At 37.7% G+C, this 26943-nt stretch overlaps 1 protein-coding gene across 1 annotated transcript in view; it reads right to left on the bottom strand.

The window, feature by feature from the left end:
• DCHS2 (dachsous cadherin-related 2) overlaps positions 1-26943 on the bottom strand; it is a gene marked incomplete at both ends in the record, with an annotated part of 261937 nt that overhangs the window by 86247 nt on the left and 148747 nt on the right. The window contains 6 exons of the mRNA XM_080796327.1: positions 44-201; positions 5074-5173; positions 6484-6671; positions 9509-10525; positions 12324-12560; positions 25397-25628. Coding sequence (XP_080652453.1) covers positions 44-201; positions 5074-5173; positions 6484-6671; positions 9509-10525; positions 12324-12560; positions 25397-25628 — 1932 coding nt within the window. The remainder of the gene's footprint in view (positions 1-43; positions 202-5073; positions 5174-6483; positions 6672-9508; positions 10526-12323; positions 12561-25396; positions 25629-26943) is intronic.

Below are 26943 nucleotides of genomic sequence, written 5' to 3'. Positions count from 1 at the left end.
TCCCTGATGCCGAGTGATGTTGAGCATTTTTTCAGAACATTACCTGGATGTTAATGACAGCCTGGCCTTGAAGAGGAGGCTGTCCCTGGTCACTGGCAGTTATGGTCATCCTGTAGGAAGGTCTATAGGTATATGAAAGGATTGTGGTTGTTCTTATTTCACCACTGTTGGCATCAATCTTGAAGTGATCAGAACTGTCTTCTATACACACAGAAATTAAGAAATCGATGTTAACTGACAATGCAGGAAGCAGAATTAATGAACCTACATACATCTGTGATAATTTCAAAGATGTGTTTGTTTTAGGCTCTTAGAGTGTATGAACATAAAATAATCCTAAAATATAGACAGAAACATAATCGATTATTTACTGTTTTACTATGGAAATTTTCAAACATATGTAAAAGTACACAGGATGATATACTGAGCTCTGCACATAAATGACATTGACCTTATATTGAGATTGCTTTGAGATGACTGTGCCTGTCATCTGGCTTCAATAATTACCAACTCATGACCAATCTTTCTTCCCTACTCAAATATTCCCCTTTACAATCCTCCTTGGAAGCAAATCCCCAAAATCCTATCATTTCTTCTGGATATTCAACATGAATCTCTACTTATTGATAACCCAAGAGAACAGTTCATTATAGGAAAGTCAGGATAAATACTTGATGCCAAGCTTTTATTTAACAATGTTCAAAATAATGGAGTGGTTCTCTAACATCCTCCTCCTGGGCTCCAACTATGATAATTAAAGGTTTGCTTACTTCTGTTTGAAGAATCATTAAGCGTGAATTTAAACACATTAGCAGGGTTTCATTGCCATTATTTTTCTTCTCTATGTTCGAATTGTCCCATATTTGAACATCAGGATTCTTTTAAAGTTGATTCCTGAACTTTTCTAACATGATCCTAGAAGTCTTTAGTAAGCCCCTTGTATCTGGTATAACAAAATGGCACAGACTCATCTTGTAAAGATTTCCTGTCCAAGACCTGGAGTCAGCCATTCCTTCAAGGACTCCTGGTTCCTTCTGGTGGAACATGGTATCAGGAGGTTATATCCTAAACTTGAGGGGGTGCTTCCAGGCCAGTCATTGTTTCTGGCCTTTTTCAGTTCACACACTAATGAATGTCATAAGTTCATACTGGTACATCTATTTTTTTTTAAGATTTTATTTATTTTTTTGATGGAGAGAGTGAGTGAGCAACCACAACCATGGGAAGCGGCAGGCGGGATGAGAGGGAGAAGCAGGCTTCCCCATGAGCAAGGGAGCCCGAGGTGGGGCTCGATCCCAGGACGCCGGGATCATGACCTGAGCCGAAGGCAGACGCTTAACCAACCGAGCCGCTCAGGCGTCTCCATACTGGTACTTCTACTCAAATTGATTATATGGGTTTTTTGTTAAATAACAGATTTATATTCTTTAATAAAATTTAAACACTTCAAAAAACTCTTGATGAAGCCTGGAGTTAGTTAGTGGCTCTCTTGCATTCTTCTGTTCCATTTTGATGAGTCATTATCACAGAACAGACACTTTACCAGTCATAGGAAATATAAAGACAAATAAAAAAGAACTCCTACCCTTAAGAAAGTTAGAGGATAGAGCAAGAAATTATGTAAATCTATTAGTTGTGATTTCTACGCTTTGAGCCATTTATTTATTCTTACATGAATACCATATGAAATTTTTTTATTATTTATTTTTTTAAGGATTTATTTACTTACTTATTTGAGAGAGAGAGAGAGAGAGAGAGAGAGGAGTGAGGGGGAGGGGCAGAGGCAGAGGAAGAAGCAGACTCCCCACTGAACAGGGAGACCCATGTGGGGCACGATCCCAAGACCCTGGGATCATGACCTGAGCTGAAGGCAGATGCTTAACAAACTGAGCCACCCAGGCGTCCCTACTGAAATTTTCATAAGTGTTATACATGTCTTTTTTTGCATTATATTTATTTTTATTTCTTTTCCTTTCTCTCTCTCTCTCTCTCTCTCTCTCTTTTTTTTAAGAGAGAGAGCACGAGTGGTGAGGGTTAGGGGCAGAGAGAGAATCCCAGACTCCACACTCAGCACTAAGCTTGGGTGGGGCTCAATCTCACGACTCTGAGATCGTGACCTGAACTGAAATTAAGAGTCTGAAGCTTAACTGTCCGAGTCAACCGGGCATCCTACATTATATTTATTTTTATCTTTCTATTTTTTCTTATATTTTGTAGTTGCTTCTATTTAGCAATTGGATGAAGTAAAAGCAAAGGTATGAATAATGTAATATACACCATTATTTTTTTATATTGCTACACCTCAAGTATCATTTTCTAAACTAATTTTTTTTAATTTCTTTTCAGCGTAACACCTCAAGTATCATTTTTCTAAACTAATTTTTTTTAATTTCTTTTCAGTGTAATTCATTGTTTTTGCACCACACCCAGTGCTCCATGCAATACGTGCCCTCCCCAATACCCACCACCTGGTTCCCCCAACCTCCCACCCCCCGCCCCTTCAAAACCCTCAGATTGTTTTTCAGTGTCCATAGTCTCTCATGGTTCACCTCCCCTTCCAATTTCCCTCAACTCCCTTCTCCTCTCCATCTCCCCATGTCCTCCATGTTATTTGTTATGCTCCACAAATAAGTGAAACCATATGATAATTGGCTCTCTCTGTTTGACTTATTTCACTCAGCATAATCTCTTCCAGTCCCGTCCATGTTGCTGCAAAAGTTGGGTACTCATCCTTTCTGATGGAGGCATAATACTCCATAGTGTATATGGACCACCTCTTCCCTATCCATTCGTCCGTTGAAGGGCATCTTGGTTCTTTCCACAGTTTGGTGACTGTGGCCATTGCTGCTATAAACATTGGGGTACAGATGGCCCTTCTTTTCACTACATCTGTATATTTGGGGTAAATACCCAGTAGTGCAATTGCAGGGTAATAGGGAATCTCTATTTTTAATTTCTTGAGGAATCTCCACACTGTTCTCCAAAGTGGCTGCACCAACTTGCATTCCCACCAACAGTGTAAGAGGGTTCCCCTTTCTCCACAACCGCTCCAACACACGTTGTTTCCTGTCTTGCTAATTTTGGCCATTCTAACTGGTGTAAGGTGGTATCTCAATGTGGTTTTAATTTGAATCTCCCGGATGGCTAGTGATGATGAGCATTTTTTCATGTGTCTGATAGCCATTTGTATGTCTTCATTGGAGAAGTCTGTTCATATAATTTTCGAAGCTAATTTTGAGAAAATCTATATTTCAAATATTTGGAAATAGATGATGAACACCCATGAAAATATTTCCAAATTACTCAATTCCCAGAATGTCTTCAAAAGTTTTAAATAAATAACATAGTGTAAGTACAGCAGAGGATCTGGGTATACCCCCAAATCTCATTCCCCTCCTTCTTCCCTGTAACTAGCCTCTTTTCTAAAGTGGTGGTTTATCTTTCTAGTCCATATATCTGTGAATAATATATAGCCTGGTTTTATTTTCTTCTAGGAAATTTCTTTAGGATTATATCTCAATATATTAATTTCTGTGTGTGTTTACATGTGTATGTGTGTGTGCAGACTCATTATCACTGAATATGTTGCCTTTCAAATCTCGTACTTTCCCAAGCATGAACATGATAGGCCTTTTCATTTCTTTCTTCTTTAAGGTCTTTCGTGAATAATTTGTAATTTCCTACATAAAGGTCTTGAATGTCTTTTTTTGAAATGCTCCTCCTTATGCTCCTAACAGGATGGTCCTGATTTGGTCCTGATAATGTGAAGGGCTCTCTTTAAGAAAAATACGACAATATTATAAATATAAATTGTCTACTGCCCCTTACTCCTATCCCAGAGGAGCCCTTCAAGTGAAGGGACCCGAAACTTAAACTTCATTACTTCACAGTATATCTGCCCCAACACCCTATGGTTTTTCTCTGTTATGGTGAGTGAGATTTTTGAAAATCTGCTTCGGTTTTTAAATGCTAGTGATTTTTAGTGGGGGTGCCTGTGTGGTTCAGTCTGTTGAGCGACAGACTATTGGTTTCAGCTCAGGTCGTGATCTCTGGGTCCTGAGATCCAGCCCTCTGTCAGGTTTGGCAGTTGGCAGGGAGTCTGCTTGAGATTCTCTCTCTCTGCTCTTCCTCTGCCTCCCCCCTCAACAACTCTCTCTGTCAAATAAATAAATAAATCCTTTAAAAAATAAAATGTTAATAATACTAAAAAAGAATTTCTTTCTTTCTTGAGAGAAAGAGAAAGCATTAGTAACAAGAAATAACGTCACATTTCATGACAAACATGAAAAAGCAACAAATGTATTTAAAAATAGTGTAAAATGTAATACCAACTAAAGCTAATCACCAGAACAAATCGGAGGCCTGTGCATTCTAAAAGAAAAACATAAACATGAGCCTTTCTCATTGAACTTCCAACATACACACAGATACATGTACTGTCACATTTTCTAAGTATGATTTACTCTGACCTTAAGAATATTAAGTCTTCCGGGACACTTGAGTGGTTCAGTGGGTTAATCCTCTGCCTTCAACTCAGGTCATGATCTCAGGGTCCTGGGATCCACCCCCATGTCGGGCTGCCTGCTCAGTGGGAAGTCTGCTTCTCCCTCTCCCTCTGCCTTCCCCCCAACTCATGCTCTCTCACTCCTTCTCTCTCTCTCTCTCAAATAAATAAATAAAATCTTTTAAAAAAAGAATATTTAGTTTTCATAGAGATTCATAGATGTTTGGTATTCATTATCATATTTCTTTATACTTAATACCAATTTTGATTCACTACTACTTTACTTTCAATAAAAGTTGATTTGTATTTCAGATTATTGAACATTATCCATTTAATGTTTATGGTTGGTTGGTTTCTATTTAGGACACAGAAAAACTACTAGGATTTTACATTAAACTTTAACATTATTTTTTTTTTAAATAAGGTGATTCTAGATAATCACAGGTGTATTTTGTTTGTACCTGGTGTTATTTTCAACTTTAACCATTTTCCCAGGAGATGGTAGAGAGCTGGTAGACAAAAGAAGAAATTTTAAAACCTCCTAATCCTTTATGAAGGGCGACTTTTACCTGAAGATACTGAATATACAACTTCTGCATTGTTTCCTTCGTCGAAATCCTTTGCAAACACAGTTGTAACCAACATATTTACTGGTTGACCTTCAAGAACCTGTCATTAATACAAATGTCTTAAAAATTAGTCAGTGAAATTTTAGAAAGAAATATGAACTTTTAAGTGAAAGGACACATTGCTACTAAGCACTTTTAAAACTATGTTAAGACCCACCTGTAACCCAAATATCTGTCATATAAAAGTTATAAAAATGCAAATCCATGAAAAGAAACAATACTATAAATCTGAACAAATTTGGACAAATTCAATTTGAACAAATTATCTGCAGCATTTGAACTAATCTTGAGAAAAAAATCAAATTGACTAAATAATCATAGATTTTGGATATATTTTAAGAATTTCTAGCCTCTTCTCATGTTTTAAAAGGTCAAAAATATGTTAAAGATAAATATAAGTCTTTATTTCAGGAAACACACCTGATACAGGTAACATACCTCAGTAGTTAACAGGAACTTTCATGGAATATTGAAATGTACACGGGGAGTTGAACTCCCAAGTATAGAGTCCTGCTACCCTACCATGGGATGTTTTAATGATGTAAGTGAAAATCAAAATGATACTCTAAAAATGCCTTGGTAGGATTTTCTTTAAATACAGCTTTGGAAAATAGTTTAAAGTTATGAGCTGTCTCAGTACCTTTTTTGAGTTGTTCAATATGCATATCTGAGCACAATTTGAATGTCCAATTCAGTTGGAGCAACAGCTGCCAAACTTTATACTCATATAACCCATTCATTAAAAAAGTATAAATACCTCCAAGATATGTTAATTAATTATGTACATGAACAAATATTCTAATTTATTATGTATACTATAAAACATAGAAAACATGGAAATGAAAAAAAAGGAAATCATATAAATATAATTAGAAATTTCAGCAGGCGCTACCAAAGATCAAATTTTATAGTCTCTGGTTGCACATATTTCTACTTTAGAGCTACAGATGTTCCCCTATATTTAACTCACCAGCTTAGAGGCGTGTACCAGTTGCCCATAAGGAGCTCTGCACCAAGAGATGCATGCAAATTACTGGGAAAACAATCCACGTCTGAGCTTTACTGATGGTGGGGCACCATTATGTTTGTGTACAAAGGAAAAACCACATTATCATACAACTGGATGTGTGAGCCCAAATTGCACATATAACCATTTTATTTTATTCTTTAATTTGTGGAGTTTTTTTTTTTTTTTTTGACATGTACACAATTTTTAGATCTTCTGGAGACGTATGCATTGCCACACCGACACCGATTTGATAAATTCACACTTTTTACCACAAGATGGTGCTCCAAACAAACGACTAAGATTATTACAAAATCACTGCAAGGCTACTTCACTCCACAAACCTTGACGTGCAGTTCCTCTCCAGGGAGACACTGTGGGAAATATGGCCTGTTATCGTTGATATCTGTCACTGAGACATAAACCACCATGGTGGCGCTCCGTGGCGGGGAGCCATGATCGGTCACTAGGACAGTCACCTGGTGGTGCACCTGAAGCTCATGGTCCAATGCCACCCAACTGATAAATTCACCTAAGGAGCACAGAGAACAAGAGGCTGTCACTGGGTACTAGAATGACCCCATCCCAGCTCATTCACAAAAAGGAAAACCAGGTATAAAACTCAGATTAAATGCATCATTTCTAAGTTGATGTACATTAGCAGTTTGGCTCTACTGTTAAATTTTCTGAAGTTTCTCCTGAAAATGCCATCTCCAATTTGTCCTTCTTTGTATTTCTAAGTGTCTGCCATCCACCATCTGAACTAAAAAATGAATTCATAAAAGTAAATGATAAAATACTTCGTGGGAACTTAGTAATAATTTAGAAGATTTAAAATTATAGCATATCCCTCTTCATATTGCCACACAGAATAACGGAAAGCACTCCAGCTCTGATACTGAAAGTTCAGGATTTGGGTCCCAATTTCTCTACCTTAGACATGGAAGGACTTCTCCCTAGCATACCTCCTAGGGCTACCAGAAAAAAATAAAATTCTAAATTTTAAAGTCTTTTGTAAGCTGTGCATTATTACAAATGTGACAGTTGTTATCATTACTTTAAAATAATGCCAAAATACCTTCCTGAAAATCAAATTCATTCTACAGGCAATGGTTTAGTTCTTATGGAAATAGTTCTTTATGTTATGTCACAAAACATATGTGTCGCAATGGATAGTGACTTCCCACTATCCATTGCGTTACCAATGGATAATAACTCAACGTTTTGCAAGCCTTATTTTCCATGTTTTTCCTCACTGTTTTCTAGAAATTTCCATCATGGTTCAGCCATGGAGACTCAGCCATAAAATCATAGCTGCCTCTACCTGATGCCAAGGACCACTGGATGCCACACGCTCTCTCCAGACAGCCTAGCTCCTGCTGCAGAGCTCCACCAGCCATTACCTCCCTCACTATTTATGGAAATATCTATTTGTGAGAAAGTCAATATGAAGTAACTTCCAGCTAACATTACCATTTCTAAGATTGGTTTTTCCCTCTTTATCCAAATGAAATGACAGTGTGTACAACAAAACAAAGAGTGAAATCAGAAGCCAAAGAAAGGAAAACTCATGTTTGGGTAAATTGCTAAATTGCTGAGCTGAAATGTGCTATTTACTATGTCCATCTACTTACAAACTACATTTATATAAATGTTTATGAGAAGTGTGAATTGTAACAAAAATCACATATCCAACAACTGCATTTTTAAAGCTCCAAACTGTACTTCTCCTCTGAAAACCCTAAATCCTGAATGGCAAGCAGACTTTTACCTGATGAACCAACTCTGATTGGCAAGCGACAGTTAGAAAGTCAGTGAAGAAAAGACTATGATGCTCAGCCTGGACCTGGGCATGGGGGACACCACAGCAGGCTTCCAGGGGAGCTAGTCCCAGACACCATGCCAACTGCTGAGCATCAGGATGTAGAAATGTGGAAGACAGGCAGGACTGCCATGCTCTGAAGGGTGCCCTCGACCCCTGTGTGGCCACCCTGTACCCAGCCCTGGAGAATGGGAATCATTTGTGAGAATGTAGTCTTGCAAGCCCCTTCACAGACTTTAACTCTTTCCCCCTCAGATCAAAACAGGGAGCATGTCAAGAATTATCTCTTCTATTCATGGTAGGGAAACTGAGCTCTGAGGTTAAGCTACTTGCTTCGAGCCATATAACAATTCTAGGAAAGGACACCTGGTCTTCTGAGGCTGGGCGCTGTACTAATTGTAGGAGAGAGAAAACCATGGGGAAACCACCTGTATACTTTAACTTATTATTATTATTTTTTTAAGTCCCAAGTGGAAATAGAAGACCTACAAAACTACCCAGCATCTCTGGAAGGCACAAGAAAGCAAATCATCCCGCACTGCTATGCAGTTTGTGCCCTGCAGAGGGCTTCCCAGCCTGGGAGTGAATGGGAGCTCAACACTTTGCAGCTTTCCTCATAAGCCATGTACCCTGGTGTAAAGCTCCATCTGCTGGAGGAGGGGGCACCTGTTCTAATTCACACAGCAGGCCCTTTATGAGAAAAAAGGCTTGAAGTTCATCAGCACTGGATTCAAATGCTGTCCCACTATGGGGCAGGGGGTACCAATCACATTCTACAGGTGGTGGCCTCCTCTTATTTCCTTCCAGCTCCATAACCTGGGGCATGTTCTTTGAGCTCTCCGAGTCTCAAGTTTCTTCAGCTATACAGTTGCCGTATGAACATATTTCATTTGGAGGTGGTTGCAGAATTAAATAAAATCCTTGTAAATTTCTGCACTATAAATTTTAAAATGCACTATATAAATAAATAAATAAATAAATAAATAAACAAAATAAAATCCTTGTAAATTTCTGCACTATAAATTTTAATATTTAAACTCATAATGAAGACTTGGAGAAAAAATTCAGTGGAAATATTTGCCCTTTTCACTACGGTTCACTTATCAGAATGAGAATGAGGAAAGATATCAATAGGGTGATTTTGCAATTTTACCTAATGGATTTTTTTCTGGCTTTACATCGATGACATTTATAGTTTATAAAATATTATTTGGGTTTTTTAAAAAAAATCTATAAGTAAAGTAGCATGGTCGGGGGGAAAATCAGACTCTGCACAGGGATTTCTTTAGTCCAATTCTGATTGTAGCTCCAATTGAGAAAGAGAACCGTATATTGGCAATATGCGGGTGTGAGGCAAGAGAAGTGTGAACCATTACAGGTAAAATTCTATTCAATTTTGTCTTCCATTTTAAAATCACAATTCTCCAATTGAATAAGGTATCTACTAGAAACTAATTTTAACTGCATGTTTGTAATGTTATCACTAAAAGACTTGAGTTTAGTTCATTTCAACTTTAAAGGAGTAAGTGGAAGCTACAAAATGCTACCTGTTTTAGGATTCATCTTGAAGAATTTTCCATCAGACAAAAGGAAATATGACAGCTGTCCATTCTTTCCCGAGTCTCTGTCAATTGCTGTAATTTTGCCTATTACCCCTTGGGGAACAGGACTCTCCTCGACTTTCAAAAACAACACATCATGCAAGAAGGTAGGGGAATTGTCATTCTCATCCAGGACATGAACAATTACTGAAGTGCTCACATTTTGCGACAATCTGTCCTCCGGGATCCAGGCAAACACTCTAAAATTATATGTCTGTGTGGATTCATAGTCAAGCTGTCGCCGCAAATAAATCCAACCCGTGTCAGGGCGGACGCCAAACACAGAGGAGTCCGTGCTGGGCTCCAGCGAGTACAGGAGGCGTGACGTTGTGCGTTGTGGGCCAAGTGAGAAAGCCTGTATTTGCAGGATCTGGGTCATCAGTGAGAGAGACTCGCTGACTTCCACTTGGTAGACCAAGTTTTCAAACGTCAAGGATGGGCTTTGCTCCTGTTCCTCAATCGCGACTGTCAGCACTAACAGGGATGCCCGAGGAGGAACGCCCAAGTCCTGGGCCAGCAGAGTGAGCGTGCACTTCTGGGGCACGGGACTTCGCAGACTCTCATTGAGGTACACGGCCCCCAGCCCAGCATCGATGGTAAAGATGCTTGGAGTCTGGCTTGCAATCGTGTATCTGATGAATCCGTTCTGCCCACTGTCTTTGTCTTGTGCATGGGCAAGGTACAAGGCTGTGCCGGGCAACGTCGTCCGAGGTATTTTAACGGAATCAGAGGCTTTGGGAAATACTGGGTGGTTGTCATTGACATCAATTACAGTTATGTTGACCTCTGTACTGCTGTAGGCCAGGGAGCTGCCAAGCTGAGCCTGCACTGTGAGCACAACCACGGGCTGTGTTTCATGATCCAGAGGCTTCTGGGTTCGAATGACGCCCAGCCATGGGTGAATAGAGAACTTTCTGTCCAGATCACCAGAGGAGATTCTGTAAAAAATTGGCTCTGAGGAATCTAAAAAAAAAGAGTGGGAGGGAAAAGAAAAAAACAAAACAGAAAGAAAAAGCAATCACCTTATACACTTACTGGAATGCACCTACTGGAAATGCTGAAAACTTAAAAGCATTAATATGTGCATACATATATATATATGTGTGTGTGTGTATATATATACATATATATCCCAGACATATACTACATCCATGGAAAACACAATGCAATGACATAACCTCCTCAGCTCTCCAAAATCTACTGAAAAGTGGACACCATGGTCAAGATGTATTAGCAGACAAAGGTAACGCCCAATAGACATGGAGCAAGGCACAGGTTTCACTGTCTTCCTTTCAATCATTCTGCATTAAGTAAAAGGGAAAGATATTCAGAAAATAATTTGGATGCCTGTTTTACATATTTGAGGAAGCCGAGTTAAGGTTATGCTTGGTGCTTCTCAATGATATCTACCTATGAATGGCAAATACCCCCCACAAAATTTAAGAGAAGGAAAAGAGGACAGAGAAGAAGTGGACTGAGAGCAGAACACGATCTTTGGACAAATAATTCATTTCTAGGAATCTACCCTGCTGAGAAACCCTCATAAATCATATATGAATATTTGCTTGAGTATTATTTGGACTACAAAAAATGGCTATAAATCATTCAAATTAATAGCAAAAGGAAAATGTTTCAAGAAAATATCTTTATAGCTAAGTCAAAATACTATGCAAACTTTTTTTTAATGAAACAGAATGATGTCCAGTTACTTGGAAAACTGTCCTCAATATATAAAGTGGACAGGGGCACCTGGGTGGCTCAGTGGGTTAAGCCTCTGCCTTCGGCTCAGGTCATGATCTCAGGGTCCTGGGATCGAGCCCCGCATCGGGCTCTCTGCTCAGCGGGGAGCCTGCTTCCTCCTCTCTCTCTCTGCCTGCCTGTCTACTTGTGATCCCTCTCTCTGTCAAATTAAAAAAAAAAAAATTAAAAAAAAAAAAGATTATGAACTCCTCCCCAGAAAAAGCATATATACTTCAAATTAAAAAAAAAAAAAATATATATATATATATAAAGTGGACAGTAAAGGAAAGTTTTAAAATAACAAATACAGCAGGATGTATTTTCTTTTTTTTTCTTTTAGTTTCTTTTTAATTTAATTTAATTTTCTTTTGTGCAGTGTTCCAAAATTCATTGTTTATGCACCTCACCCAGTGCTCCATGCAATACGTGCCCTTCTTAATACCCACAACCAGGTTCACCCATCCCCCGACCCTTCTCCCCTTTTCACAAAAAAAAATTTAAAGTGTGGGGTGCCTGGGTGGCTCAGTCAGTTAAGTATCTGTCTTTGGCGCAGGTCATGATCCCAGGGTCCTGGGATCGAGTCCCATGTCAGGCTCCCTGCTCTGTGGGGAGTCTCTGCTTCTCCCTCTCCCTCTGTCCCACGCCCTGCTCATTCTCTCTGTTTCTCTCTCTGTCTCAAATAAATAAGTAAAATCTTAAAAAAAAAAAGACTTAAATTTTTTTTAAATGTGTATGTATGCACATTCGTGTGTTTGGAGGAGTAGGTTATAGATGTATACTTTCTACATTATAATCATTTTCTATTTTAAACTTTTCAAAAGTATCTATTACTTTTTTGATTAGGAAAAATTGTAGGATAGAAATAACGTTGAAAGAACAAAGAGTGAGCCACAGATTGTGTGGTCTCCATTCTTTCTGCATGGAGAAAGGAAAAGATTTAGTCATGATTACACAACTTAAGAAAAACATAGGAAGTGTTCCAATAATGGATTTTAACAAGGCACAAGACGTAAGTACTTACTCGAGGACTCTTTTGCTTTCACTGTTCCCACAGGACTGTCTTCAGGTACATCTTCATAAACTGAGAAAGTATACTTAGGCCTTTCAAATTCAGCGGGTGCCAGAGTTGTCTGAAGAATGTGTATAGTGATGTCAGCATTAATGACAGATGTGAGCCCACCACCATCACGAGCACAGACCATCAACAAAAGTGTAGTTGATTCCAAATGACTTAGAGTTGACGTTAAGTAAATAATTCCTGGGTAGGAGAGAAAAAGAATTGAAAAACAGAGAACATGCAGTAAATACTGATGACCAACAATCACCCTGGGTCTGCTAACCCCACTGTGAGGGTTAATTTTATGTCAGCTTGACTGGGCCACAGGGTGCCCAAACATCTGGTCAAACATTATGCTGCATGTTTCTATGATGGTGTTTTGGATGAGATTAATATTTGAACAGGTAGACTAATTCAAGCAGATTGTCCTCCCTGATGTGGATGGGCCTCCATAAACCAGTTGAAGGCCTAAATACAACAGAAAGACTGATACTTCCCTGACAAACGGCAATTTCTCATGCCTGATTCCCTTTGAAATGAGACATTAGTTTTTTTTTCCTGCTTTCAGAATTATACTGAAACATCCGCTCTTCCTAAATCTTGAGATTACAAGCATCAGACTGGAACTACACCATTGGTTCTCCTGGATCTCCATTTGACCAACTCACTTGTAGATCTTGCGACTTGTTTGCCTCCATAATCACATGAGCTAATTCCTTATAATAAATCTCTTTACATCTACCTCTATCTATCTATCTATCTATCTTCTTATTCTCTCTCTCTCTCTCTCTCTCTCTCATTGGTTTCATTACTAGAGAACCCTAATGCATCTACTTTCCAATCCAAGTGCTTGAGCATATTTGCACAATTATGGTCCAAATTCCATCAGGTAAGCAATATTTCCCCAGAGCTTAAAGATTAGAGATCCTGAAAGTATATCAGTTCAGCAGTAAACATAAATTGTGTTGCCTTTGTTAGGTCTTAACAACCGTATCACCAGCCCAGGATGATGGGATGGCAGAGTATACACCATAATCCAAAATAATCTCAGCTAATGGAGGATTGCAGGGTGATCACAATCTGAGCAGGCCTCGGGATCCTAAATCTACAGAAGGAAACTGAAATGTCATCCTCTGAGTTATTTGACACCTGACCTGAACTAGATGGTGTAGGACAGCCCTCTTTATTAGCTGGCTCCATCTTTGTTGATGAGAAGATATAATGTTGATGGCTGTGGGTAAGAAAACTTGAATCAGTGTTAAAACCATAGTACAGGGTGGTGTGAGGGCTGAGTGTCTCAGTCTGTTAAGCATCTGACTTCAGCCCAGATCATGATCTTGGGGTCCTGGGATTGAGCCCCAAATTGGGCTCCCTACTCAAAGGGGAGTCTGTTTCTCTCTCTCCTTCTGCCCCTCCCCTGCTCACTAGGCTCTCTCTCTTTCTCTCTCTAAATAAATGAATAATCTTAAAAAGGAAAAAAGTGCTAAAACCATGGGGACAAGAGTGGCAAGTTAGGCTTGTGTACATAGTGTGGGTGAGAACAGAAGGTGTGAATGGTTAAGTTGGGGAAGGATCCAGTAATGCTGAGAAAACCAACTATTTAATATTATGAACAACACCCTTTCATGTGCTAGTCTGAAAACATGGAAACAGATATAACATAACCAATTTCAAAAATGAATGTGTTAGTTTTTTTAATGAGAAAGAAAAAAACCATGCAAACTTATCACATGAATTTCCATACAAATAAATGTAGCTGAACTTTGTGGGATCTATCATAATACAGTTGGGCTGTAAGTATAAACTGAATGAAGGAATACAGCAATTTTTGTCAGTTTATGAGAAGCTAGCCAAAACATCTGAATTGTTGGCTTTCTAGGCATAAAAAAGAGGGTAGCCATTCAACTTCTTTCTTTTTTTTATGTCAAATCTGTCCTCTTATAGCACTAATCCCGTATTTCTATTTCTATTAGGAATGTAATGAAACATGTTTTACTTCTCTTTGGCATAACACACCATCAGTAACTGAGGCCAAATATCTTGTCTGACCTGCTCTGGGCAGAGTGTCCCCATTTTCTGTAGCCATTCCTTATCTAATATGATTTTAAGTCCTTTCGCTCATGGTTCATTTCTCCTGAACACGCTCCAAGTTGATCGGTGAACACATGGTTCCAGCTACAATGGGACTATTACAAAAAAAGAGTATAAATACTGTTTATTAGAATACTTATAAAATATTAGTGTAACCAACCATTATTACACCAGGTGTAGCAGCCATATTAAAATTTGGGTTCATACTGATTTGGTGATCCACCAAGCACTCAATGATTATCACAGAAATTTCTATGTCAAATTGTTACCATCTGTTATTGATGAGCTTTAAAAATTCTTTATTATTAAAGTCTATGCTTGGTTAAAAAAAGAACTCAAATAATACAAAAGTGTCTGCCTCCAGAAATAAATGAAAGGACCCTCTACCCCTAGTCAACCCTGCTCTCCTGGTATATATTCTTCTAGAGTTGACTCAGTTCCAATTATAAAGAAAATTTTTAAATTTCTCTTATGCACCTCACCCAGTGCTCCATGCAATACGTGCCTTCCTTAATATTCACCACCAGACTCACCCATTTTCCACTCTTGGTAATTATGACAATGGAAAGGTTAAGGTCTGCCTCAACCATGAGACTGATGCATTGTCTACTGCGCTAAGGAGGCACCTTGTCTGCCTCCACTAGACCACAACTTGGTCTTTCCGACTTCAGAGGTCTCCTTCTGAATATTAATACAATAGAATATTAATGTGGCATCTAAAAGGAGTATTAAGAAATACTCTTCTAAATAATCCATGGCCCAATAAAGAAATTGAAAAGGAAACTAGAAAATATTTTGAACTGAATGATGAATATACAACAATAAAATTTGTGGGGTGCAGTTAAAGCAGTTAGTAGAGGGAAATATATTGTTTTATATACTTATAAAAGAAGAAAGCTATAAGATAGAGTGAAGTAGTAAATAGAAGGAGGGAATTATAAAGAGATGGGAGAATTCTATAAATTCTGTATTTATAGAACATAAATATTAAAGATAATTACCATATGGAAACTTGTTGAAAAGATTAATACAATTGATTAGTCAGTCCTTAGTAAGAACAATCAAGGCAAAAAGAGAAAAAATGAATTATCAATACTAGGAATGAAAATAAGAATATTATTATAGATATTACATATGTTAAAAAGATATTATATAGAACTCCATGTCAATAAATTTGATAACTTATATGGAATAGGCAACTATCCAACTTACAGAACTGACACAAAAAGAAATAAAAAATCTCTGTAACTCTGTATCTACTTAAGAAATAAGAATTTATAAGGGTCCCAGGGTAGCTCAATGGGTTAATCATCCGACTCTCAATTTCAGCTCAAGTCATGATCTCAGGGTGATGAGATCAAGCCTCACATTGGCCTCTGCACTCAGCAGGAGTTTTCTTGAGATTCCCTCTCCCTCTGCCCTTTCGCCCCCACCACTCAAAAAATAAATGAATAAATAAAATCTTAAAAAAAAGAAACAGAGGGCGCCTGGGTGGCTCAGGCAGGTTAAGGCTCTGCCTTCAGCTTGGGGCATCGTCTCAGGGTCCTGGGATTGAACCCCGCATGGGGCTCTCTGCTCAGCAGGGAGCCTGCTTCCCTCCTCTCTCTGCCTGCCTTCCTGCCTACTTGTGATCACTCTGTCAAATAAATAAATAAAATCTTTCAAAAAATGTTATAAATACTCAAACTACTAGCAAAATGTACCACAATAACATAAATTGTGAAATCTAATAAAATAAATATCTGTACTAGGGTCACACTGCTATTTAAAAGCATGTTATCTCTGGTGAGAATCATCTAGTATTTTATGACCCCCACCACCAGATGAAAGATGAGCAACCAGAAGTGGTCTCCATCCTTATGGCCCTTGATTCCAATAATCTACTGGCTACATGAGGCTCCTTGATTGCTCTTGGATTCCTTCCTTTGGTTATATTCGTGTTTGCTGGTTTTTCATCAGCCTTTCCTAACAATTCCTTGGATTTCAACAGTGGTCTGCCCTCCTTAGGTGTCTAAGATTTCTCTACTAAGTCCTAGGGCTCTTTAGGGTTTCAAAAGATATCCTGTGGCCACTTGCATCAGAATCGCCTGGGCTACTTCTAAAAACAAGCATTTCAGGCTCTTAGATATTCTGATCTGTACTTGTGGGGAAAGATTTGGGAACTGCATTTTAAACAAATCTCCACCAGTAATTCCTCTATGCTTTATAATGTTTGAAAACTACTGCTGTATATGATTTTCATAAAAATATTCATATGCTCTTGTGGCTTTGATGGTTTCTTTATCCTAATGTCTCCCCATGCCCTTTCACCTGAATTAAGTTCTATACCTCTTTCTAGGTGTTCTCCAGAGCATTTTTCAATTTGACATCAGTCAGATCATCAATCATTTAGTTAAAATTATGTATGACTCAGCCTCTTCCATTAATAAATCAAATTAGTCACTATTTCTTAAAATATCTTCAAATTAGTTCCTTCCTTTCTGTATGTCTATTTCCTTAGTAAAATCCAATTCATTTACCCATGGATTATTACAATAATATATTATTATATAGGTCTTGTTAATTAATATATATTCCCTGTTTAAATTTTCCTGTTCTATAATCCACCTAGCATACCATTCCTAGGGTAAATTTCCTTAAACATCACCATGACAGGCTCATGCTCAAAACCCTCATGTCATTCCTTATTCCCTCTTGTAATCAAGTTTAAACTTTTCTGTCATGCTTTTAAGGTCCTTTTTTATTATCATTATTTAAATTCAATTAGCCAACATATAGTATATCAATAGTTTCAGGTGTAGTGTTCAATAATTCACCAGTTGCATATAATACCCAGTGCTCATCACATCATGTGCCCTCCTTAATGTCAGTCACCCTGCTACCCCATCCCCTCACTCACCTCCCCTTCTTTAACCCTCAGTTTGTATCCCAGAGTCAAGAGTCTCTCATGTTTTGTCTCCCTCTCTGATTTCTTCCCATTCAGTTTTCTCTCCCTTCCCTATGATCCTCTGCCCTCTTTCTTATATTCCACATATGAGTGAAACCATATGATACTTGTCTTTCTCTGATTGACTTTATTTCATCTAACATAATACCCTCCAGTTCTATCCATGTCGATGCAAATGGCAGGTATTCATCCTTTCTGATAGCTGGGTAATAATCCCTTGTATATATAAACCACATCTTCTTTATTCATTCATTTGTTGATGGACATCTCGGCTCTTTCCTCAGTCTGGCTATTGTGGATATTGCTGCTATGAATATTGGGGTGCAGATGACCCTTTTTTTCACATCTGTTTCTTTGAGGTAAATATCCAGTAGTACAATTGCTGGGTCATAGGGTAGCTCTATTTTTAATTTCTTGAGGAACCTCCATACTGTTTCCCAGAGTAGCTGCACCAGCTTGTATTCCCACCAACGGTGTGGGAGGGTTCCCCTTTCTCCACATCCTCGCCAACATTTGTTGTTTTCTGTTTTGTTAATTTTTGCCATTCTAACTGATACAAGGTGGTATCTCATTGTGGCTTTCATTTGTATTTCCCTGATGACAAGTGACATGGAACATTTATTCATGTGTCTGTTGCCCATTTGTATGTCTTCTTTGGTGAAGTGTCTGTTCATGTCTTCTGCCCATTTCTTGACTGGATTATTATTTTTTGTGGGGGTGTTGAGCTTAATAAGTTCTTTATAGCTCTTGGATACCCACCCTTTATCTGATATGTCATTTGTAAATATCTTCTCCCAGGTTTCCTCTGAGTTTTGTTGACTCCTTCTCTTTTTGTGCAGAAGCTTTTTATTTTGATAGTTTCAATAGTTCATAGGGACGTGTCTTGCAAGAAGTTGTTGTGAGAGGTTACTACCTGAGTTCTCCTCTAGGATTTTAATGGATTTCTTACTCACATTTAAGTCTTTCTGAATCCATTATTTTTTAATAAACTGAGGTGTCTATTAAAAGTTGAGGGACAAGGGGTGCCTGGGTGGTGTAGTCGGTTAAGCATCTGACTCTTGGTTTTTGCTCAGATCATGATTTCAGAGTCATGGGCTCAAGCTCTGAGTTACGCTCTGCCTGGATTCTGCTTGAAACTCTCCCTTGATTCTGTTTTGATTCTGCTTGAAACTCTCTCCCTCTCCTTCTGCCCCTCCCCACCACTTACATGCTTTTTCTCACTCTCAAATAAATAAATAAATATTTTTTTAAAAAGTGGAGGGGCCAGAAAATGTTATATATAGCTCTATAAGATATGTTTCTTATAAATGTGCATATTTGTATATGTAATAAATGTGAAGATGGTCAATAAAATGAATAGCTCTCTCTGCTTATATATTTGTCAGTTTAGAGTTTATGGATTTATATTTTCATATTTTAAGGTACAGTGATTACTTGGCTCTCATTTTTTTCATGACACTTGCACATTATCATTACCCACCAGTGCAGGGGACAAACTTTAACTTTAGAAAAATAGAAGTTGATTCATTTCCTGGTTGTTCATGAGCTCTGGTTATTTTATGCTTGAATTACTGAGTGTTTGGATTTGTACATACCAATTATAATGTGCATAATGTTTGTCTATGTTTTTTACCTTGTCACTTCTTATTTAAATAGAGAAAAGTGTTGGGATGAAGTATTTTTTAATTGATAGACTAATTAAAGAACTTAAAGACAAAGTTCCTCTCTTAATTAAAATCTAACATACATATAATTCTATTAATTAAACAATACTGACTTTCAAACTCTAATATCCTGAAAAAGTTGAGATGCTCTTAGCCAAGGTGGTCATTCATAGTCAGAAAATAACCTGTGGGTCACCACTAGACTTATAAACTATGGGATAGTTAAGAACAAAAACAAGTACAAGGAGCCTCTGGGTGGCTTGGTTGGTTAAGCATTTAGCTCTTGATCTCAGCTCAGATCTTGATCTCAGAGTCTTGAGTTCAAGCCCTGCACTTGGATCCATGCTGGACATGGAGCCTACTTCAAACAAACAAACAAACAAACAAACACAGAATCATAATCATCACCAAACATGGAGTCTGTAAGTGTGGTTTTCTCAAAAACAGAGACAGACCAAAAACTATGGGTTGTCCATACCAATATCTTTTTGGTTATTAGTTTTTATGATGCCTTTCCTATATTCAGTTTGTGAGAATACAGAAACTTACTCAGTAAATAAGTGACATTATGCTATCTATTTCATACACAAATCTGGGTTACTAAGTTGTAGTGGCTGAAAGGAATGGAATGGACTGAAAATTTTGTCTCATAATGACAAGGAAAAGGATTCTTAAGAAAAACATAGCCATTTTGGAAGATTCCACTAAATTTTATGCAGTCAATTGAAAAGAGCAAATACATCAGGAGATAATTTGGTATTTCAAATAGGCTTATACAAGAAGCCACAATGAGAGATCATTTTTCTATCTTATTTAGTTGAGACAATGAAACTCTATCTTAGCTTTGTATTTAGTTTAAAAGGGAAAAAAAAAAGCATAATAATGGAAGGAGCCTTAAAAGGGAAGTCCAAGACATAAATTCAAGTGTCAGGTTTGTTACTGTTTCCCTCAGCCAGTCACTAAGACTTGAGGTCCTTTATTCTCTTAATTTGCAGATGGACACAAAAGCATCTACTTTACTTATACCATAAGTTGATGCTCAAATAGGCAATATACGGAAAAGATATTGAAAGGTGTTATCATCCAAGACAGAGCAATAAGGAACAGATGATGGTTCCAGGAAAGGGTTTAAGTCTGATTCTGCCATTTACTCACTGTGTATCCTTAGGCAATTCACTGAATCCCTTTCACCCTCAATTTCTTTCTCCACTAAATAAGGAAGCTGAATTGTGGTGTTCGCAAAAATCTGTGAACTTATACTGGAAAAATTAATAAGAAAACTCCCAAATATGCTTTTGTTTCCTACAAAAGCAACACATACTGATTAGGTTTTGTGAGTAATTTTAGCCTCTGTCTTACAAATAAAAGGAAGTCATTATTTATTTATTTATTTATTTTGGCATGAGTAGGCTTACATCCCTTATGGAATGAGATGTGGTTTTAATTTATTAGCTACATATCAGAACGTTCTAAATGTAGTAAAGTGGCAATCATGAAGAATTATGAGAATCATTACATGATATGAAATGTGAGCTTAAAACTAACATTAGAAAAAGATCTGCCCTTGAAATAAAGAAAAACAGAGTCTGCTATATTACTCACAGCCCACGTTAAAATCCACATATCCTGTACAAACAAAAGATTAGAACCAAACAAGGAGGCATAGCTGCCTTTAACTCACTCAGTTACCCTTTTAATTACTTGTTCTTCTGTAATTCTAAACTTGGATTTTGTTTGTGTACACAACTAAACATAGAACAGATAATAGGTAAGGCAACATAAGCTTTCGTTGTTAAGTTCTCTGAGAACAGGAATTTTTATCTGTCTTACTGACTGATGTATCCCAAATACTTCAAACAGTGAGTGGTATATAATAGGTATTGAGTAATTATGTCTTGAAAGGATGAACTTGCTTCCATTTTCTGCCTTGAATAGATAAGCTATACTCTTTAGAACTTTAATTGACTTTTCTTTGTATCATTAACTTGCTTCTATAAAGAGAGGTAAACCAGAGGAATTTAACCACAGCTAGTCCTAGCAAAAGAGGTTGTGGGCTACTGTAAATGACCAACACAAATGTCTGAAATCTAACACCTTAAAATAATCTGAGTTAGCAGTAATGTTTCCTTCGGTGTAAAAAATAGGACAAACACAAAAGCTAAAGAACTACTCTTTTCATGCTACAAAAGAGAATACTTCAAACAACGTAAGAAAAAAAATCCACATACAGTTCATAAAATGGGATTAAAAACATAAAAAGAGCTATTAATAAATATGACTCTTGTGTTTCCTTCTTTTAAAACTCGAAACAGTGTGGTCTGCCTCATGCCCACATCAAAGGAACCCAACCAACAGAGAATAAGAGAGATGAAGGCTCAGTTCAATATCTCTCTCCTGGTGCCTAAGCACATTTTACAAAAATGTTCTTTGAACCAACAACAAACTTAGAAAACCAGAAACAGAACAGGAAGATAAACCCACAAGAGAAAACAACCATGACATCACCACACCCCCTTCAGTTTTCTCCAAAACATTTTTCTTACCAGATGAACACAGAAAGTCAAAGAGCTCTATTTTTAAAGCATGAGTCTTGATTGTGGCACAAAAAGATCAATGGGCAATCTCTTGGCTTCAGAAAAACATAAGCCTACAGCACGAAGTGTATAAGCTTAGAAAACAGCATGTCTGATAGAGGAAGCATCAAAATGAAAGGATGAATGAACCAGTGAGCAAATGAATAAATGTCTCTAAGAGAGATCCTGAGAGTAATTCACAAAGGAGTGACAATGTATAAATTAGCTCATCAATTCTCAATATTCTTCCCATATAAAACTATATAGCTATATATCTATAGAATCATGTAACTATATATAAATGCAAATATATTTAGTATACTTAGCATATATATCTAGAAAAATGCTAGCCAGGTGGAGTTTGGGAGAATTGTGAGGAAAAGTGGAGGTGAGCCATAGGATTATCTACTGCACTCTAACGCAGAAAGAAGGTTCTATTTTATTTTATTTTATTTTATTTTATTTTATTTTTTAAAAGATTTTATTTTTATTTATTATTTGACAGAGAGACATATCAAGAGTGGGAACACAAGCAGGGTGAGTGAGAGAGGAAGCAGCAGGCTTCCCACCAAGCAGGGAGCCTGATGCGGGGCTTGATCCCAGGACCCCGAGATCATGACCTAAGCCAAAGACAGACACTTAACAACTAGCCACCCAGGAGCCTGTGGAAAGAAGATTTTAAATGAAATTTTGCTCTGTGTTATCAATGACACTGCCTAGCAGTTTCTTAAGAATATGTAATAAGGATTTAAAGCACTTTTTAATTATTTCTAGCTATCATTTATTCATTTATTCTACAAATATATATTAATAGAGGCAATTTCTTGACTCTGCATTTACACTGGCAGCCTCAGTAAAGACAGATCTTACAGCAGAAGGAAGAAAGTCCAGCTTTGTATAGGTTACAGCAACAACAACGACAACAAAACAGATCCAGAAGAAGAGAACCATATTCCAATACAGCAATTTGTTCTACTCTTCGGGAACATCAACCATTTGATTAGCTTTTTTGGCAGGGCCTTACTACCACTACAGAAGCCTTACTACTATGGATGATATAGAAAATGTAATTATCATATGATCTCCCTGATATGAGGAATATGAATATGAGAGGCAGAGTGGGAGATTTGGGGGATAGGGGAGGAAAAAATGGAACAAGATGGGATTGGGAGGGAGAAAAACCATAAGAGACTCTTAATCTCACAAAACAAACTGAGGGTTACTGGAGAGATGGGGGTATGAAGAAGGTGGTTGTGTTATGGACATTGGGGAGGGTATGTGATATGCTGAGTGCTGATGACTCACAGACCTGTACCCCTGGGGCAAATAATACATTATATGTTAATAAAAACAATTAATAAAATATTACATAAAAAAAAGAAAAAGTATTCAGAGCTGCAGTCAGCCAACAGATGAACTTGAATTCAACTGTTCAAACTGAAGACTGCCTATTCACTAGGCAACTTTTTCCCATAGCTAGTTGTGATGCTGTTTAATTCCCTTCTAAAAGTTAAAGTAAAGCATTACCAGGCCTCATGAGTTTCTCATGAGTTGTGATTAAGTGCAACCAAATTCTGAGCACTGTTAGAAAAACGTCTTCAACCTAAATGAACCGGCATCAAAATTGCCAACAATAATAACCCAAGGCTACTTCCATTACGAATTTGGTCTTTGCTTTAAAAAAAAATACTATGATATTTCCCTAGATAATGACCCATGTAAAGCGTTCTCCTTGATTAACAATGGCATTTGTCTTACAGCCCGGGCCAAGAATGGAAGCCTGTGGCTTCCCGAAGCCAGTGCAACAGCAAGAGATCTCTTCTAAAAACAGAACACAGTACAGCTCATTCTTCAAGCCCTTCCAGGGAAAACTAGATGATGAGCATGTTGATGTCTTTTAAAAACAATCTACTAAATGTTTTTAGATCGTGTGCCCTGATTACTGGCTGACCTATATATTTTTGGCAATGCTCGTGTCCTAGAGGGCCTGACAATTTGACAAGGAGTTTAGACAGATTTTGAAAATGCCAAGATAAGCAGACTAATTTCCTTTAAAAAAAAAAAAAAGTATTTTCTTCTGATCTTTGAAATGTTAAAGGAGCCACATCAATGGATCATTTTGAGCACGGAAAATTCTGCCTTATTGAGACTGCCGTTGTAAACAACTAATCCCCAGTCACACACATCAGATGCCAGTACACCTTCCAAGCAAGAAGCAATGACTCTCCACCTACTGTGGTTGGGTGAGAAGCCAAACTAACATGGTAGATAAGATTTGCCGTGTAAATTAGTGATTGTTGTGAGTGAATATGGTTGTTGCAGAGGGTATCATGAAGATCCAATAAAGACAATGTACAGAAAATGTCTATTGTAGCACCAGACATTATCCTCATCACAACAGAAATGCATTCTACCCGGAAGCTTTAAGAAGAAATAAAATGTCAAAGAGATATCCTCACTCCCAGGTTCACAACAGCCAAACTGTAAAAATAACTTAGCTGTCCATCAACAGATAAATGGATAAAGAAAATATGGTACATACATACAGTGGAATAGTATTTGGCCTTAAAACAGAAGGAAATCCTCCAAAATGCAACAGTATGGAAGAACCTGGAGGATATTAGGTTGAGTGAAAGAAGCCAGTAACAGAAGCACAAATACAACATTATTCCACTTACATAAGGTCTCCGAAAGAGTCAAAATCATAAAATCAAAGAGCGGAATGGTGGTTGCAAGAGGCTTGCTGCGGGGGGAGTTGGGAAGTGGCTAATCAATGAGCATGAAGTTTCAGTTAAGCAAGATGAGTAAGCTCTAGAGATTGGCTGTACATTGTACCTGTTGACAGCAATAACACATAATATACTTACAAATTTGTTAAGATGTCAGAGCGCATGTTAAGTGTTCTTACTACAATAAAGTAAAATGTAATTAAATTTTTTTTAAAAGAAAGAGAAATGTAAAAAAATGGGGGGGTTTGTTTCTTTTTTTTTTTTTTTTTTGCAACATCATTTTGGGACCAGAACATCTCCAATATCTCAAAAGTATTAAAATGTAATATCATATACTTGAAATTTTAGATTTTCCTGTAATCAACTATTTCAAACATTACTTTGCTAACAATAAATGAATAAGAAGGGGATGATAACTTCCTAAATTACAATTATTTCTAAAAGACTCAGTTTATCCCCTGGACTTCTTTGGTGGATATGAAATTACTGTATTAGAGAATTAAAAGGACTTTAGGTATCTTGCTAAAAACAAGAAAGTGAAGACCCAAAGAAACTAGGGAATGCCAGACCTGGTACAAGAAAGGGATCTACTTTGGATTTCCACATAATGCTCTCTGCACTAAATTATCTGTTAATACACTGAAATCATGGAAATCACCCTTACATGGCAAGATCATACAAACGGAGTGAACGAACATTTGCAAAATAAATGCTATCAGCCAGCTGTTTCTCATAATTTACTGCCTCTAATCCTCACAAAACCTTATAATGCAGGGATTGATAGCACTACTTTTAAGGTTAAAAGACTGAGGCCAATAAAGATTATAAGACCAGTAGGTAACAAGGCTCGAACTCAGATCCAGGTCTCATGTAATCACAAAGCCTTGGAGCTTTACAATATAATTTACTGCCTTCCAGAAGGTGAAGTAAGTTCCACAACATCCCTGCTAATAAAAAAATGACTTTTGCCAATTCTCTGGCTGTAAAGTGGAAGCTGTTGATTTCAGAGGAAAACTGGTCCGAGAGCACATACCTGTAGTGGAGTCGATGGTAAAAAGGGATGACAGGTCTCCAGGAATGAGCTCATAAGCCACCGCTCCAAATATCCCCGAATCCCTGTCAGTGGCAAGAACATTGAGGATCTCGGTGCCTGGCTGAGTCTGGCTGCTAATGCTCATCATGTAGGTTGACGGGTTAAAGACAGGTTCATTATCATTCACATCCTCCATTTCCACACGAACAAAAGCTTGGGCGCTTAGTCCACCCTGTTGGATAAATGAGAAATAATTACAAATTAATTTTTCCTGAAAACTGAGATGGCAAAATAATTGACAAAGATCCTAGAATAGAATTTAAAAACAACAAAAAAGATATAGATAGATATTCATTTTACTTTTAACCTTGAGATCCGAGTTCACATGTAATAGCATGTATCTGTACTTCAGCACTGATTCTCTTTTTTTAAGATTTTATTTATTTATTTGACAGGGAGAGAGAGAGAGTGAGAAAACGAGAGTGAGAGCATAAGCAGGGGGAGCTGCAGGCAGAGGGAGGAGCAGGCTCCCCACTGAGCAGAGGGCCCAACGTGGGATTTGATCCCAAGCCCTGGGATCATGACCTAAGCCAAAGGCAGACACTTAACCAATTGAGCCACCCAGCTGCCCTGTACAATGCTGAGTCTTAAATATGAAGTATTTTTTAAGTGTTAAATACTTAATACTCAAATATTTTTAAGTGGTTTTAAGTGGTAACTTAAAACTCCTATGAAGCAATAATTTCACACTACAGGCCAAAGATATTCAAGGCAAATTTTCTTGTTGTCCAAAGAGAAAAAAAGAAACTTTTATCCCTAGGATAATTTTTAACTGCTAAAGAGGGATGGTAAGAAAATTTTGGAGGAAGATGTAATGTAGAAAATGTCAGTGAAAGCCTTACTTACAAGGCAGAGTAAAGACTGACCTATGTTAGGGAGCTGGACTTCAGTAATCTGGAGGAAAAGCATAACAGATAGAGGAAAGAACAACTGCAAAGGCCCTGAGGCAGGAGTACAGTGTAGATCCCAGGCCTGTCAGGAATACCAAGAAAGCCAGTGGGGTGATGTTGGGATGGAAGGGGCAGGTCATGGAGGGCTCTATGGGCTTATGAAAACCCTGTTGGAGGGTTTTGAGCAGAGGAGTGGCTTGAACTGACTTAGATTTTCACTGTACTCTAGCGACACAGTTCAAAATTAACTGGAGGGCAGCAAGGGTGGAAGGAAGGAAACCAGTTAGGAGGCTATTGGAATCATCAAGTCTGGAGTGGATGGTGGCAGTGAAAGTACTTATCCTAATATCTGGGGCCAGATTTGTTTTGGAACTCTGAATTAGTCAAGTTTTAGGAAGATAATACAGGGCATAAAGTAGTAGTAGTAGTAGTAGTAGTAGTAGTTAGTAGTAGTAGTAGTAGTAGTTAGTAGTAATAGTGAGAAGTAGATCCCACCCTGTTTATTCTGTGTTGCCTCCAATTAAAAATCAGGAGAAGGGGAGAGAATACAATAGAATAAAATAATCTTCTGCAACTTTTACTTTTCTAAAGTAAAAC

The sequence above is a fragment of the Martes martes genome (assembly GCF_963455335.1).
Source record: "Martes martes genome assembly, chromosome: 2".
Taxonomy (NCBI): domain Eukaryota; kingdom Metazoa; phylum Chordata; class Mammalia; order Carnivora; family Mustelidae; genus Martes; species Martes martes.
Note: the sequence above shows the minus strand (reverse complement) of the source record. Positions and strands in the feature narration are given on the sequence as shown.